Source organism: Columba livia, chromosome 14 (assembly GCF_036013475.1).
Source record: "Columba livia isolate bColLiv1 breed racing homer chromosome 14, bColLiv1.pat.W.v2, whole genome shotgun sequence".
Taxonomy (NCBI): Eukaryota; Metazoa; Chordata; class Aves; order Columbiformes; family Columbidae; genus Columba; species Columba livia.
In genome coordinates, this window is record NC_088615.1 from 812,964 (window position 1) to 830,782 (window position 17,819).

The following is a 17,819-nucleotide window of genomic DNA, read 5'->3' on the forward strand; positions in this document are numbered from 1 at the left end:
AGAGGTGCTTGTTTCTATCCTCTGCCGGACCGTATCAAAGGCGGCATTGTGCGGTAGTTAATGATTACCTTTTCATGGCAGTTGCTAAATTCTTCTGTAGTGTCTTTATTATTCATAGCAATCTGTCTTTCAGATCATCTTCCATAGACACTCCAGATTAAATTTTCTTCATTATCATTATAAAACTAGATGAATAAGTGGCACATCTGCTCATGAAGTGGTTTATTATCTGTTCTGATGAGGTTTTGGATGAGCAATGGAATGACTTAAATACGGAGCAGAGGAACGCACACAGGTTTCTGCAGAATCTTGAATTCATAACCAGTAGGGCTAACTTGAGGAGTCTGGTTTTATACAGAAGAGGTAATTGTTAATTAATGATCTGGGCCAATTTATCACAATGGCCAACTTAACGAAGGGACAAGATGAGACAGAAACCAAACCTGCGTGTGAAATAGCACTAATGAAGACTTGCACATTGTTTAACTGGTTCTTGCTCCATCACTGCCAAGGAAAACTCCATAAATATTTTATAAACACACCATTCTAGACATATAAAACCAAATTGCACCAATAAGACTATTTATCCAGAAGTTATTTCCTAATTTCTTACAGCTGCCTCGTTTACAAAGGAGGGTGCTGAGTGTTTGTGTGGCGCGGGGGATGCAGGGGCAGCGGGGGTTCCCACGAGCGCTCCCGAGCCGCGCACCCACCGGGTACCGCTGTGATCTCCGGGTCTGGGGAGGTGAAATGTATCCGGACTGTATGTGAACCCCGAGCCCGGGCCAGGCGGGAGGGTCATGTGCGGAGATCCAAGGGACAAATCGCCGGAGCTGTCACGCTGTGCGGGAACAATCAATGGAATTATAGCCTTGTACCACACGGCTGTTTATCTGCTATTATGGAAATAAGGTACCATCAAAACTGTTGAAAACACTTGAGGGTTACCGTATGCACCATTTTGGGATATGACAGCAACACTTTATCATGTTATTCTGACAGGTTCTGTTTAAAAAGAAATAAAGAATCAGAACTACTGTCATTGCCTGTGTACAGCTGAAAGGATAACAACTGATGTTATTTGTCAGCTGTTGTGCAAGAACAAATTGGGAATATTGTACAGCGTCTCAGAAAGCTGAAACCCCCAGAGTGGCACAAGTGGCATAACAGACACCAAGGGTGCTCATTACTAGTATTAGCTCTACCAAGCAAAAGTGGCATCAGATCAGAAATTGTCCTGGATCTCAGCAGCAAATGCAGGTCAAAGAACAGCCCATGGGGAGCTCGGCGGGCTCAGGAAAACGTCAGCGATCCCCTGGCCCGTCCTTTGCTGTCTAGAGCTGTGTGGAGACGCTTGACTTCAGCTCAAAACACAGAACGCAAGCTCATGTAATATATCATTTAAAGAAACTGGCATTCAAAACTCTCTGCTCTTAATAAGGCATTAAGAGCTTAATTTTGGGTTTGCACTTGAATGTGGGAGAGCGGAGGCATTGCCAGCCAGGCCCGGGGAACCTCTCAATCACAATGTGGTAGTATTCTTATTAAATAACACTAACTGAACTATAACACTTTCAAAACCAGTGCAGAAAAGGCAGTTTGCCCCCAAACTGTACTCACGCCACACTGTTGTCTACATCTTTTTGAGGTGCTCTGCTTTTCTTATTCATTTCACAGATTTTACAAGTCCAAGGGTCTTCACTATGGCTTTCACAAAGAGCTATGATGCAAACCTCAATTGCTGGTTTATGAATTTAAAATGGTTTTTAAACGTACAGGTTAGCTTTAGCCCATTGTTTTTATGACCCGGCATACTGGCAGATACCGTACTCAACATTTCCGTCTGCTTCCGAAGATGGTATCAATCACTTCTGCTTCGGACAGGCCCCAAGGAGAAGAACGTTTATCAGTATCTACTACAACAGCCCAAAAACACCTCTAGAAATGGCATTTTATATAGATAGTATGGTCTAGTTGGAGAATAGCAGGAGCTTGATGCTTTCCCTCAAGAATTCTGTGCTGCATCCTATGTAGCTGCTGGCACCACAGCACCCGCACGCCCCACTCTTGCCCAGGAGATGCTGCTCATGGGTTTTCACGTCGGTCCCAAGCGGGGGCTCCAGAAGGGACAGCAGGAGCCCAGACCCTGCTCAGGGCTTGCCCAGGAACTGCCCAAACTCTGTGTGCTGGAATGTGGCACCACATCCATTCAGCTGTAACAGTAAAATCAGAGCGACCGTTAAAGCAGATTTTGCACTAATAATTATGCAAATATTCCTTCAGTGAAACTATAAAAATCTCATGAAGATTTAGCACATGGCTATTACAAGGAGAGAAATATGTGGAAAATGAAAATGAAGATCATTAACTTTAAGGAGTTGGGGGAATTTTTTTGTTATCATTTAAATATGTGATTTGGGATGCCTTTGCAGGTTTAACCTGGAGGAGATGGTTAGTTATAACGGTGCTAAAATACAACGGCTGGATGAAGATTTGTCTGCCTGGAGAAATGATTGCTGGGAAACAGAGCTCATCTGCTTTGTCCTTTTACAAAGAACTTAACTACAGTATCAGGGTATTTATAAAAAGCAGAATAACATTGGTATTCCTATCAGGTAGATCTAAAGGGAATATCTATTTTCCTGTTTCAGGGCACAGATTAGTGGCTGGAAGAAACTACAGAAGGTGTGACCGCTGTCCCCATCCTGCCCGTGTCCCAGCTCTGGCTGGAGGAGCACGAGCCCCATCCTGCCCCTGTCCCAGCTCTGGCTGGAGGAGCACGAGCCCCATCCTGCCCATGTCCCAGCTCTGGCTGGAGGAGCACGAGCCCCATCCTGCCCATGTCCCAGCTCTGGCTGGAGGAGCAGGCACCCTGTCCTGCCTGGGGTGCAGCCACTGCTGCCCTGTGGTCCATGCAGAACAGTGTCAGGTCTGCCAGACACCACCCAAAGGAGCACATCCACTCTAACTGATGGGGGCCGGGTTCAGCATCCAAGCCCTGCTAGAACACTTAGCACTTAACTAACTTTAAAACGTAGATGCCATAGGAACAGGTTCAAGGCTGATGGCTCCATCCTGACGGAAAAAAAAAGCTGCTTGTTGTCATTGTGGTTGGTTTGTTTTGCTGCTCCAGGATGCTTTGTCTGCCCCACAGTCCGAGGAGGTGAAGAGGAGAGGTGAGGATGCTACGGATGGGGCTGAATGTGCCACTACAAGCCAAAGCAGATGAAACCCCATCACTCCCTCTCCGTGGGGTCTCAGCAGCTCAGGGAACGTGGCCACGGTCACCTGGCACACCGGAGCTGGAGGGGAAATGTTCCTGCTCGTGTTTGGCTTGCCGCGGAGGCAGATTGTACCGCTGCATTAAGCTGCCAGGGTTTAGCTCGGCATTGTTAGCTGAATTTATTTCTTACCCACAGCGCTGGAAAAATAAACATGCTTGTGAGGCAGAGATAAGTATTAACGCCGCGCTGCAACGCGGGGCATAGCAAGCAGCACGAAGCAGCAGCAGAGGTAAAGAGCTGGAGAATGTTTTATGTTCTGTGCAGCTTGCCCTAGCCATAAAGGAAGGTATTGGACGTGACATGGAGGTGTGAGTGATTAAAAATTCATGAAGTTATGAGGGAAAATCTTCAGTCCTTTGTGTTGGCTAAAAGCTGCAAAAAATGGACGAAGGGGCTGCTGAAGGCTGGAATGATTTCTGTAGATAATTAGATCAATATATGAGAGTTGTGGACAGCTTAAAGAGCTGAATTATGATGTAGTGACAACGTGGCAGGACCTGTGTGGGGGATAATTCAGGGAGAACAATCCTGAGCAGGACACAAAGCTGGACGGAAAAGTGTGGGGGAAAGTGTCTGGATTCTGCATTTTAGGGGCTGAATCTTGCTGCCCCTGTAGTCAGGGACAGGTTTTCCCTTAACAGTTTTGCCATGAAAAAAAGAGAGGGCTGTTGCATTTTCTTTTCTGCTTTTTTTAAAATGGTTTGGTTTGGTTTGGTTTGGTTTCCTTCTTACAGCCCCGGACACCAGCGGCAATCCCAGGGTGAGCTGGCAGGGCTGCGGGACCCGGGGTGAGGTTCACCTGCCCCGGGCAGCGGCAGCAGCATCCGCGTCTCCCACCTGCACTCTCATTGCTCGGGACACGCGCATGGGGCCCTGGGGACACGCATGGGGCCCTAGGGACGCACAGGGGGCTCTGGGGACGCGCATGGGGCCCTGGGGATGCACAGGGGGCTCTGGGGACACGCATGGGGCCCTAGGGACGCACAGGGGGCTCTGGGGACGCGCATGGGGCCCTGGGGATGCACAGGGGGCTCTGGGGACATGCATGGGGCTCCGGGGATGTGCATGGGGCTCTGCGGATGCACATGGGGCTCTGAGGACACGCACAGGGCTCTGTTCAGGGGGTGAGTTTATTTGGGTCCCCATTCCCCTGCGCTGGAGGTGACCTGGTGTTGGGGCTGCTCCCGGCTCCTGTCCCACCACAGCTGGCACTACCCAAGAAGGGATGTTTTGGCAAAGTTGCTGTGGTTGGTGACCTGTGAGTCACCCACAAACAGACTCATGCAAGTCGAGCAAACATGTAACTGCTTCTGGCACTGGGAACCAGTTGCTGCTTCGGGCAGGGACAGGAGCAGCTTGTCCTGCGGTGGGGACAGTGACAGAGGGGACAGTGACAGTGGGGAAAGGAGCAGCCACCTGGCCCTTCCTGAGAGCCTGGGTTAAAAGGATGGGCAGGCGCACCCAGGCTAATGCTGCTGGTAATGGAGGGATAATTATAGTAGAGACATAATCCTGCTATTACTGCATGTGTGGGCATTGACTTTCCCTGTCACCTCCCAGGCTGTATGTCACAGTCTGACAGTGTCACCCGGCAGCGCTCACCGCTGCCCATCACACCCGCGCTGCTGCTGCTGCAACGCTGCAGCCTCCAGCATCCTCTGTGCTGGTTATGGCTTTGCCCAAAGGCTCGCTATTTCAGGCCAGGCCGGCTCCAGCTCTCGCAGGTTTAGATTGGAATAATTCATTAATTAATGCAAAAGGCCAGGGAGAGATCCTGTCTGTCTCTCGCAGGGCACGTGGGTATCGCGGCCACAGCGCGGGCTGCCCGGGCACGGCGCTCGTCTGTCTCACCATCAACATCACAACAAGTAAAATTCTGTGCTTGTTCACAGCGCTCACAATAGGACAGAGAGCATCTTATGGCAAAGGAAAGAAGCGGGTCAGATGTAATGCTCCTAATGAATAATTACAAGTAGATCAAGATTGCTTCTTTCAGGCTAATGATGAAAAGAAAAGCTCAGAGCTACATGAGTAGTACCATTTATTTTAGCACTGGTAATATCACTAAACTGCATACTACTCCTAAACATTATGTTAAAATCACACATATTAGATGTCTTTATTGGATTTTTAAAAGTAATTAGAGTAGCTTAATGACAGCTTCAAGTAACCCAGACGAGGTCGCAGATGAGGCAGAACTCCCACTGCGGAGCGCTTCCGAGCGCCCGCTCCGCGGCTGCAGGGCCGGGGCAGCCGGCGCGCCCGCCGGGCGACGCGTGGCCAGGGGAAGGGAAGGAAAGGGCACGTTTCTCAGAGGCACAGCCGAGGTCGCTGCTGCCAACGCGTGCAGAGCGTGGCGCCGGGAGCCCTTCAGCTGCTCCCGCCCCTCTGGTGGAGCTGATCTTCGTTTTATAGTGACTCGTAAAGAGGGAATAGGGGTGGGGGGACAAAGTTAATAATGATGTTGTGGTCAGGTGAACTGAAGTGACTCCGGTTCCATGCAGAGGGACGACGGTGTCCCCAACCCCCGTCTCCATCTCTCCTGTATCACCCAGAGGGGGTGACAGAGCAGAGTCGGGGAGACAGAGGCTCCGGCCACCGGGTTCCCCCCCGTGGCTGCCTCTTGGTGACGGTTCTTGTCCCTAGGGACATCTGGGACCCCCCCCACACACTCCCAGGTCACTGACGGGCACAGAGCCGGTGGTACCAGCGCCCCGACCGCCGGGATTGGGGGTCACAGCCGGGCTCCAGGGTCAGAGCGAGCGCAGGAACAGCCCCATCGCCTGCGCTCAGCAAATCCGTATGCTAAAGTATGTTTACTCTGAAATGCACTACATGATTGTTGCCAGTCCAGGCGCCCTGTGAACGCTGCCCGGGGGCCGCAGGGGTTAACGCCGAGCAGTTTATTCTCACATTCCCTCTGCTCCCCAGCTCTATTTCATGGGTAAATGGACATTTGCAGGAATCACAGGTATTGGCTTCCCGCTTCTGTCAGCACTAAATCTTGAAATCGGGGAATGTTTTGCTTCAGTAAAGACTAAATAAAATCTGATAAAGTGTTTTAGATTTGGCAGCCCGGTGCAGCACGAGCACACCTGACTGGGAATTCAATAGGACGAGATGGTTTTAGTGCCTCTTGGCTCCTGTTTGCCATGATCTCTGGGGCAAAATAATCCTAATAGCTGTGCCTCACTTTCCCCACCCATAAAATGGGCATAATAATAAAAGTACATCTGGACAGATGCAAAATTTATGCCACGGGGAGGATGTTTATAGTATTAATGTTTTTAGTGGTTTTTAACGAGTCTCTGATGAAACCATTTTTCTGAAGCTTTTCTTTGGGAGGCAGCTAATCTACATGCAGTGCAATTGCTTCAAATTTTGTTTCTCTTGCTGTGCTTTAAAAATCCTGAGCATTTTGGGATAATTTGTCAGCCATCAGTGCTATTTTTGTCATGGCAGCCCTGCTTTGTGGCTCAGGATGGCAGCACCAAGCCCGTGTGGAGCAGGATGCGCTCGCGGCTCCTCTCCCGCTGGGCTCAGGGGACCATTGCTGGTTAATTTGGATGGGTATGGGAGCAGGTTTTGATGGCAATGGCTCCAGCCATTTAGCAGTTCAGCTGCTCACGCTCCATTGCGAGCAGTTTGCAGGACAGGGTTTGTATTTTAATTCTCATATTTCAGGTAGAAAACTAATATCTGCATTTGCAGAAAGCCCTGAGCTGAATAATGCAGAGCGTATCTTCTCCCACTGAGAAGAAATTGCACGTTGGATGAAACGCTGCCAGGGTCTCCTGGAGGTGAGCGCAGCCCCTCGTGGGACACGTTGTCCCCTTTCTACAGGCAAGTGGCCTGGCCAGGTCACACAAGCAATGCCAAATGCCTCTTTTTGTCTTTGGTCGATTTTATTTGTCGGTAAAACAATACTACAAAACATGGGAAACATCTGCATTAAACACAGATCTGCTGTTACTTTGCCAGTTTTTAACCTGCTGTATTTAGAGTTGTCCCCTGTGGGCTGCTGGACAGGAGGCCAAGGGGTGTCACAGCAGGAGGGGACAAGGACCAGCTCCTTGCACTCTGCAGCACAACAGGAGCAAACAATCGAGAGGGAAGCGAGGACCCGTGGCTTTCTGCTCCCACGTGAGACAATCTCATCGTCTCGGTTCCCTCTGTGCCCAGTCCTGCCCCTGGCACAGCTGGGGAGGCTGGTGTTGGAGGGTGCCTGGGTCACGTCCCACCGCATCTGCACCCCACCGCGTCTGCATCCCACCACATCTGCACCCCACCGTGTCTGCATCCCACCACATCTGCACCCCACCGCGTCTGCATCCCACCGCATCTACATCCCACCGTGTCTGCATCCCACCACATCTGCATCCCACCGCATCTGCATCCCACCACATCTGCATCCCACTGCATCTGCATCCCACCTCATCTGCATCTGCATCCCACTGCATCTGCATCCCACTACGTCTTCATCCCATCGCTCTTCATCCCACTGCATCTTCATCCCACCGGATCTGCATCCCACTGTGTCTGCATCCCACCACGTTTGCATCCCACCGCATCCTGCCCACTGGACACCATCGAGCAAGCTGCTGAGCTCCCCGTTCGCTCTGGGTTTGGGGCACAATAATGATTTATTCCTATTTCTGTCAAGCCCATGGACCGTGTGCACAGTCACACGTCACCCCACCTGAACCTTGTGTTGCGTGGGTTTGCTGAGGTCAGCGGCAGAAAGGGGACACCAGGACCAGCCGGCCACCTGCCCAGAGCTGCTCCTCCAGACAGCAAGTGTCATTCCAGGGCTTGGGGTTGCACCTGGGGCGAGGTGTCCTCTCCTCTGCCGAGGTGTTTAAACGAGTGATGCGCTAGTGCTGCTCCCACCTCTGGGGCATCACAGCGAGTCACCGCGGGGACACACCTGGGGCTGCAGCAGCTGGAACGCCAGCGCCCAGGAGAACATCAGCACTGCCCTGTATGAGCTCCTTTACTTATATCGTTGTAAGGCAGATTAAAATGATTTTCTGGTATCAAAGGGAGTCACTCCCACTTTCTATGCACATCACAGGGGACATGGTGAAATGTGCAAAACGCATACATTGCTATTCTAAAAGTGAACTATTTCCAATTTGCTCGTATTTTTCAGTTCAAAACTGACCTATTTCAAACAAAAAAAGAGGAAAGAAAAAAGGGTGCAATAAATCATTATTACTTTCTTTTTTGTTTGAAGTGAAACATTTATTTCATTTCAGGTCAGACAAAATGATATTTGTAGTTTCACATTAAAAAAAAGAAAATAAATACTTTAATATTTTTGTTTATTCCAAACTGACATTAAAAAAAAAAAAATTGGTCAGCAAAGTCAAAATCCATTGGTCACAAAGATCTCACCCACACAGAAGTGCAACAGCTCCACAGACACCTGGAGTCCAGCTAGTCGCAGTTACTGTTCATGTACCGGCACCACACACCTACAGTTAGTTAGATATATGCCATTACGATAAAAAAGCGTACCCAGAGAAGTAACCTGTGCCAGTTCTAATAACGAATAGGCGACAGCAGCATCGCTACCTGGTTTATTTGTATGATGAGCGTGGGACCATGTTCCCGCAGCGCCCAAACCCCAGCCCAGGCGGCTGCTCCCCCACCAGCAGCGAGCTCACTGGATGCCACCGGGAGAAAGAGACAGGTGACCAGGGTCACAGACCACCAGCTTCGTTCAGAACCGGCAGCAGAACCGTCTCCCCATTCCCTCCCTCCCCGTCGCTAATGTGGGAGAAGCTCGGCCGGGAGCTGTGACGCGGTTTGGGGCCCGCGGGCTCCGCAGGCGGCGCCGATGCAGAAGGCAGGCGGCTGCTGCGATCATCTGCCGGGCCGGGGTCGCGGTGCCGCTGGCTGTTTGCAGGCTGGGAGCGTGCCCAGCGCTGGGCGAGCATCCCGCCTCACAGCTGAGAGCTGGGGCTTCCAGCACGGCTTTGCCCCCATATGCTTGTGCAGACACTGTGGCAGCCAGATCCCCGCGCGGGTGACGTGCCATCTGCGGGAGCGCTGCGGAGACGGGAGCCTGCACCTTCTCCCGGAAAGGGGCCATGGGAAAGAGCTTCCTCTGAAGAACAGCCAAGTACCACAGATGAAGAATAATGATAATTAAAAACAAAGCCATCCCAGGATAGTCGGCTCCACAAGTGAGCAGTGGCCTGGTTTTCTGGCTCTTCCAGCCCCAGCTCGCCTGCAGCGATGCCTCTCGGTTCCAGCCCTGCCAGCGTGTGCGCGGCTGGCAGAGCGACGGGAGCCGGGCACCCAAAGCGGTGACGACAGCAGGACCCAGCCCGTCAGCCCTGGCACTTGTGCACGGAAAAAGACAATAAACCCAGATCACGGGTCTGTCACTGCTGGGGGTGAGGACTGTGAACCGCTTCTTCCCCCCAGCAACCTTCCACTCTTTCTGTCTTTGCAGCAGCTGCTGGAGGAACCCGAAGCTTTCTCAGCTGAGCACCACCCGGGGACACTGGGACACGCTGGGATGGATGGTGAGGGGACAGTCCAGGACAGACCCCGCCTGTCCTCCGCTCCTCCTGCACTCCCACCGTGTGTGGCTCGGCCGCTGGCTGTAACAAAACCGGCCCTTGCTAACGCGTCCTTACAATGACAGAGAATAAAGTATTTCAAAGTACGCTTGGAAATACTCCGGCAGGTAACCCCGATGCAACGATGACTTTTCCAGAAGTATTGCTGCTGGTGACAGTACTTTCAAATCTCGGCATCAGAAAATCTCTGTTCAAGACAGGGAGGCAGAAGAATCTCACTCTGCAACCACCAAACGGTAATTATCAGCCCAACCCAGAAATAAATGGGGGGAAAAAAACCCACACCTTCAAGGGAGAATAATCCCCAGCCTGCAGGGAAATGCTGCTCATGAACTGACGCTAAACCACAGTGGGTGAGAAAGCGTGTATGTATCTATCTATAGAGCGTTGTGTGTGTACGTATATATGACAGTTGAAGGATACCAACTTATTTACTCTTGTCTGTGCTCTTCCAGTGTATATACACTGATTTATTGGAATGGCAAGACACAGATTAGCTGCAGCTTCCAGCGCCCATTGCCACAACCGCGAGAGCTGCACTTCCCACCAGCGCGTTGTACGACACCCAGCACAGAACCCGTTCACACGAGTGGCGCGTCCCAAACGACGGTCAGCGCTGCCGCCAGCAGTGACGCTGGGCTGAAGGCAACAGCAGCACCTCCCTTTGCCACCCCCAGCCCCTAGAAACAGGCATCTTTTAGCAGCTGGCCCCCAGGTACCCGGCAGGTGCCACCGCACAGGTCACGGCCAGGACTCGTGTGATTTTTCCCAGGATGTCTCTCTCTTTCATGTGGTTATTTGTACCGGGGAAATACAGCAGGCTAAAAGCTACATGATTTGTTTGTTTGTTTTACATACCACAGTAGAAACAATTACCGAGTTATACTTGTCAGAGTCACAGTAGTTTATGCATATTTGCTATTCACAGACTGCAGAATATTGCCAATAACCTCACTGGTGGGGACCGACAACACGGAGATACATGCATTCATGTGAGACCATAATCAATGATGTCTATACTGTACTAAGCACATTCATTTGTTTTAAAACACCTTCCAGTAAAATCGATTCCTTTAAATTTGTAGATAAAACTTTTTTTTTTTCCACAATTACGCACAAAGTAACCTGTAAACAGTTTGACATTACACTTATGTACAAGTGAACCACGTCGGAAAGTCAAGAGGTAATTCAGTGGGTGCCACTTAATCTACACCAATGTGCAACAGACTGACTCGGGCTCCGCAGGGGCACCGAGTGCTGGATGAGGTCCGAGAATGTACCGTGAGCAAGGCCCCGAGGTCACCAAACCACCGACCGCACCGGCGCCATGCCCGGTGCCGGCTGGGAGGGCATCGCACGGGCAGCGCTGCAACAAACCCGACCCCGACCCCGACCCCGACCCCGGGGGTCTGCCCTGCAGAGCCGGGAAGGGACCAGCCCCCGCTGCCCCCGCTGCCCCCGCTGCCCCCGCTCCTCGGGGCAGGTGACACGGCCAGAGACCTGGAGGGGACTCCAGAGACACGCCGGGACAGCGCCACGACTCCCGCCACACCGGCCGGCTCTGCCATCCTGCTTCACGCCGGCAGGTTTTGTCTGCTTAACTCTGAATTCTGCTGTTTTGTGTGTGTTTGCGTTACCGTTGCTATAGTTTAAAATCTGTAATATCATACTTACAAACTGATTTTCTTTTTTTTTTAGCTAAGTGGTATCGATGCCAAGAAAAATAAAGAATGTCTTTTTATAATATAAATAATTTAAAAGTGTTTTTTTTTTGCTCTTCTACTATTAATCTACAAAACCCCGTTGGGGCATAAACTATCCATAAGACTGGACAATTATTTTGTACCATGATCCACATGGGGCCTGATGCATAAAGCACTCTGGAAGTCACGTCCACGTGTGTTCTCGCAGTGGAAAGGGCTCCGGGGCGGGTCAGACGTTGGGACGCTTTCTCCAGCTTTGCAGGGCTGGGAGAGCAAGGTTAGACATAGGGCTGAAGGGCTCAGTTACGTTATGGTCACTGCCAACAAAGACCAACCTCATCTTCCCCGCCAGCCCACAGCTTTGCAAATAAAACTGACAAATGCACTCACAAAACTGGAATTAAAAACCCAAAACGTGTTCTCCAGAGTGCTGTGAGGCCTCTATACAGTGTGTGCAGATGATCCGGGGAAATAAGAACATCCTGTTCCCCACGGGTCACTGTAAACCCCCGTGTCCTCCCTTTGTCTCCCCGATGCCTGGAGTCCTGCTCAGGTGTGTGCCCCGCGGCGGCTGGGCAGGGAGCAAAGCCCTTGGGAAACTGGGATTCTGACCGTGACAGGCATAAGGAAACCTGGGATTTCTGCCCCGCAAGGTGGGAGCCGGTGTGGGCGGCCGTGGGCGGCCGAGGCCGGTGGGACACGCGTGGCTGCGGGGGGAGCTGACACCCAGCCCTTGCAGGGGCTTCTCCTGCACCTCCTGACAGCCAGTGGTGCCAAGGCGTATGTATACATCTAGCTAGCTATATTTATGTATATGTACTGCTATATGTGTATATATATATATATATGTAGGCATAACATTCTTTTGGGGAAGAGGTCTTCCTGAGTGAATACATCCCCCTCCCGTGATAAGAACAATCACCATCCTCGTGCCTGTGCGAGGACACCAGCAGCAGTGGGAAAAGGGTCAGTCTGAGCAGCAAAACCTCTCCATGCACAGCCCCCAGCTCCCTTTTACACCAAACCACCTGTAACCAACTGCAACATGGAGCCAGACCAGAACCGAGTCCCTGCAGAAGCACAGCAGGAGGTGCACGCCATCTCCCATGAGCGTGCACCTACATGCACGAGCACGCACTCACGAGTGTGCACCCACACATACAAGTGTGCACCCACACGCCCGGGCACCTGATCTCCTCCCGCTCCATCCCAAACAGCGATAAGCACTGTGTTTCCTAGCAGGCTTGGCCTGCCTGTGATTAGTGAATTTTAAGACCTTTATTTCTGTAGCACTGGAGCGCAATAACCATTTCATCTACAACTGAAGACATGAAGGCCACATAAATCAAGCCCATTCGGGCGCATTTCATTTGGTCTAATTTTTCTACAGTTATTAATCATCGTGCAATCCTGTGCACCCTGAACATCAGTCTGGGAACACACACACACACACACGTCCAGTGCCTGTTCATTCACTCTGTCACACGTGTTTTATAGACCACATATTTGTGATATTACAAAGAGACAGGGAATGACCTGGAGTGGTGGGAAGGACAAGGTTTCAGCTGCAGTCTGCTGCCACACTGCACAGTCAGCTGGGAATCGGGGGGGAGCCCTGCCTGCTCCCCACGCTCGCTGCTTGGTGCCGGAGCTGGGGGGCAAAATGCAGAAAGAGTTGAGTACGAAAAGAAAAATGTTATGAAGTAACCAACAAATAACTGAGGAGCCAAATCTGTGGGTCTTGTGCAAAACATTGATTCCCACATGAAAATGCATCTTTTGAGCAGGTAAGCAGAGGGCTGCACAACTACCACGGGTGGACTTGAGCGTGAGTGAATGTCTTCAAACCCAAACTGGATCTAGAGCCTGATCCCCAGTGCTGAGTTTCCTCATTCAGACCAGCATTTCCCAGGTCAGATCCTCTATTTCTCAATCCCTACTCGGTGTTACCAACACTGCCCATTCACTGTTAGAAATCGTACCTTTCTTGCATGTAAAAGCTCAGCAGGGATGATGCCAAGCTGCTGCATCCATGCCCTGCTCTCCAAAGACTGGGAGATGTATTGCTGGGAGGGTTTTCCCCTCCTTACCGCCAGCTCGTGCTTATGGGTCACTCTGGACAAGTATTGCTTCCTTTTTTTGCTGGTAAAATTTGCATCCTACTGTACAAGCTGTGCGGCTGAGCAATGGGTGTGAACCCATGTGCCCGTGCAGCCCTGGTGGCTCTTCTGGCAGAACAAAAGCGTCCCGGGCGGGTGTGAGGGTGCACTGGAGCCCTGCGAGTGTGAACACACCACCCTGCTGCAACTGCACAAGAGCAACAGACTCAATCTGTGCATGCTCGGCACCATCTCCTGTAGTAGTCTCTGGAATTTAAGAGGGGGGAAGCCCTGGAACCTGCAGGACATTAAATAAGTCAGAATCAAAGTGCTTTCTGTTACCAGCACTATCACTTCCCATATTTTTTTTATATATATATATCTCTACATATATATATCTACATATATATATAAAATCTCCTTCAACCTGTGTCTTTAGAAAATCAAGAATTTATCTCAAATACTTTAGCTGGTTTGTTCCAGCTATGGACAAAGTACATTAGCTGGAACAATTCATTCTCCTGTTGCTCTCTGTGGATCGCATGCCCTGGCAGCCCGGCCTCCCGGCCTCCCCCCCGAGCTAAGACCCCCTGAGCCGAGCCCCCCTGAGCTGAGCCCCCTGAGCTGAGCCCCCTGAGCTGAGCCCCCGGCGCTGACCTGCTGCAGGCTCTGCTGGCCATACACCCTTGACCCCTCGCTAACTGCGGCTCCTGCACGTCCCGGTCCCGGCAGTGACCGCCCACCGCGCCCCACGAGACCAACCCACTGTCCTTCCCCGCGCCCCCACACCCGCGGGGCTGCGGGTCCCCTGCCCGCTCTGCACGGGACCAGCTCTGCCCATGGCTCCCAAGGACAGCACGGGACACTTGGCACCGTTTGCTGGCCAACATGGCACCACCGTCTGCAACCGACACCAGGACGGCAGGGAACACGGGCTCCCCCTCTGGGGCTGCATTTTCTCTGGAAGCACAGGGGGCTGGAACGGCGCCGCTCCCGTCCCCTGGCAATCCACCCCCGGCCAGCAAAGCGCTCCATTTGGCCTGTTAGGCGGATAATTTCTTGTGTTTGCTTCTGTTCCGGGCAGGACCCAGCGCCCGCTCTCCTGCCAGCTCCCACCAAAGGCTCCTGGCACCCGCGCCTGGCAGGTCTGCAGGACCAGCCCTGTCCCCAGCGCGGCCACCGCGCTCGTCCTCGGGAGTTCCCACAGCTTCCCAGCCGGGATCGGCCCGCCGGAGCCTCGACACACGGGACACGAGGCGTGGGGAGGACGCAGCGGGAACGAGACCATCCAAAACAAATGGAGTATTTCGCTGACAGCAACAAAGACCCGCACACTGCTCCCTGGTCTCCACTGAAATGCATTTATGATGTCTCAGAGAAGGAGGAAAAAAGAGAGGAAGAGAGACAGAGAGGTGGGTTTTCTACTGTTCAACCCTCAAAGACCTGAAGAAGAAACAGAACATCCACAGCCTGCTAAAAAATGCTCTTTTCTGAGAAAGTGCAGTTATAAGGAGAGAGCTGGAAAATCTTTAAGCAATATATATTGATATATATATACACACATATATATATGCACATATATATATACACATGCTTAAGGTAAACTGCCATGGCAGGGCTCGTTTCCTTGCGCTGAGCACGTCCCTCCCAGCGCCCGCGCCCCGGCACCAGCAGCTCCCGCCCCCGCGCTGTGCCCTTCGGATCCTGCTTGTGTAGGACTCGGAGTTTACAAATAAAAGCGTTTCTCATTGTGCTTCCACGACTGGAAAAATATTGTTACCCTATGACTATAAATATTAAGGTGAAATAGGCAAATTAGGCAGTACTATAGAGATGTTTTGTTTTGTTTTTTTTGTGACCTAACAAATAAATATTATTGGAAATTGTATCACTTAGAATCTTGCCCTAACGGTAATAAGGTCTTGTGCTTCCCCCACCCTGCACCTATAGGTGGTACTTGCGCAGCAGTTCGGATTGCCAGGGATGTTTCCTCTCTGGAAACCTGTCTGGGATTTTGATCTTGAGGAAATCCTGGATGCATTTCTCTAGCTCCTCCTCAATGGAGAGCTTCTCCTTCACGGCTTTTTTCTTGCTGGAGTTGGACTCCCGGGAGCCGGAGGTGAGGGTCCGGAGCAGGTCGCTCTTCCTGCGGATCTCGGACTGCTGCAGCAGCTGCACCGGCCCCTTCTTGGGCGGGCGGTCCAGGGTCTGGATGTGGGGCTGGCGGGTGACGGGGCCGCAGATGACGGTCTCCTGGGGGGAGCTGGCCTCCGACTGGCTGTCGCAGCTCGACGTCGACAGCTCGTTGCAGGACGTGCCGCTCTCCCCCTCCTTGTCGCCTTTGCCGTTCTTGCAGCAGCAGTCGCAGTGGGACGAGGACCAGCGCGAGGGCTCGCCTGCAAGAGGAACAGAGAGCGCCCCGGGGTTACCGACAGCTCCGGACCTCAGCACACAAAAAGCAGGCTGAGACCCACCAGCTTTCCTGAACAGCACCAAAACTGGCAGCAAACCCCCAGGGGGCCCCAAGGGGGCTGGTTGCCATTGACATCCGAGCCCCTTAATCTGTATCGCCCAGGGACACCCAGCGCTCGGCTGGACGTTTTCTGGGCTCCTCCATGAGAAACAGTCACGCCAGGACCCAGCCGGGGGTTTAACCAGAGCGAGCACCCATCACCCCACGGGCCCTAATTGCTTTTCAGGCTCTTAATGATTTGCTGCTCCCCCCACCCATCAACCCACGGCCAAACCCCGAGCAGATCACATGGAGCTTTGTCTCCTTTAAGAGAAAATCCCGATGAAGTCCACAGGAATTTTGCCAGAGGAAAGACAGAGAAAAACAGAATGAGGGTGTCAGATTTTGACATTACTGATTCATTCCTCCAAGTTTTATCTGTATTCGGGGTCCTTTTACGTCAAGAAACATTTCTCCCACACCAAGAAGGATACAGACAGCCCGTTACACAATTCAGAACTGGGTATCAGAAGGTTCCTGGCTTCCCCAGCCTCCAGGGCAGAGCGGTTGGGAAATGTCCGTTTCTGACAGCTCCAGCACCCTGGTTTCTGCGGACGTGTCCCCCGTGGCGCTGGCTGCTGCTGCGTGGCCACGCGCAGACAGAGGCGCCGGGGAACACGGCCCTTCATCTGCATGACCCATCGGTGACGGGAGCCCTGAACGGTGCTGCATTTATTCCCTGATGCATGTAGTGCATGGCCTGGTTTTTCCTTTTTCAGCTGGAGACCTGCCCAAACGCAGCAATACGTGACAAAGGGAAGAGCTGGCAACGGTGACAACTGTTCCCAGACCAAACCACTGCAATAACCATGGATTTAAATGTCATTTGGAAGCATCCATCTTCCCACTAAAATGTAATTATAATTTCCGCCTCACGCAGATTGGGAACATTTCCCAGACCAGAAAAAGCATCATTTCGTTTTGCAACTTTGGACCAGCGACACAGCCCCTGGTCTCACCCCCGAGGAGAAGCTGGGCGCCCCACACCAGTGTCACAGCGGGCACCCTGTACCAGTGTCACAGCAGGGACCCCGTACCAGTGTCACAGCGGGTGCCCTGTACTAGTGTCACAACAGGCACCCCATACCAGTGTCACAGCAGGGACCCCTGCAGGTTTGCAGCAGAGGGGACGAGGCCGAAGGGAAATCCCGTCCTCCAGCAGGGCCCAAGGTCACTGTTGCTGCCATTGCTCCAGAAACAGGTCCCCATCCAAAAAATGGGGCAAAAAAAGGAAAACAAACAGAAAGAAAAATCTTGCTGCCAGCTTCACCCGCCCAAGCTGTGGGAGCAGATGGGCTTTGTGAACCGGGGCAGCAAGTGGTTAAAAAGCTGAGCTGCTGACAGTCGCTGCCCTGCTCTCCTATTTCTCCATCTTTTTCGCAACTATGCACGTAATCCATACAATTTACAGAAACAGGTAGAAAAACAAAAGTCAGGATGCCCCTCCTCATCTCTTTCTTCCCTTCCCTGTCAGTGATGGAGTCTCTCCGTCTGGGAGCTGTGTGGCTGAATTTAATTTAGAGACTTGCTTCAAAACCCATTCTGTATCTTGTCTGAAAAAAAGTCAATAATGGCTAAATTGAATTTTTTTATAATCTGCTCGACTTCGACAAAGGTGTTGCTGAGCC

At 51.9% G+C, this 17,819-nt stretch overlaps 1 protein-coding gene across 2 annotated transcripts in view; it reads right to left on the reverse strand.

The window, feature by feature from the left end:
- Positions 1-8,502: 8,502 nt before the first annotated feature.
- KCTD16 (potassium channel tetramerization domain containing 16) overlaps positions 8,503-17,819 on the reverse strand; it is a 67,015-nt gene continuing 57,698 nt past the window's right edge. For both annotated transcript variants that reach the window (XM_065029393.1, XM_005512446.3), the window contains exon 3: positions 8,503-16,075. In XM_065029393.1, the coding sequence (XP_064885465.1) occupies positions 15,624-16,075 (452 nt within the window). In that variant the 3' untranslated portion in view covers positions 8,503-15,623. The remainder of the gene's footprint in view (positions 16,076-17,819) is intronic.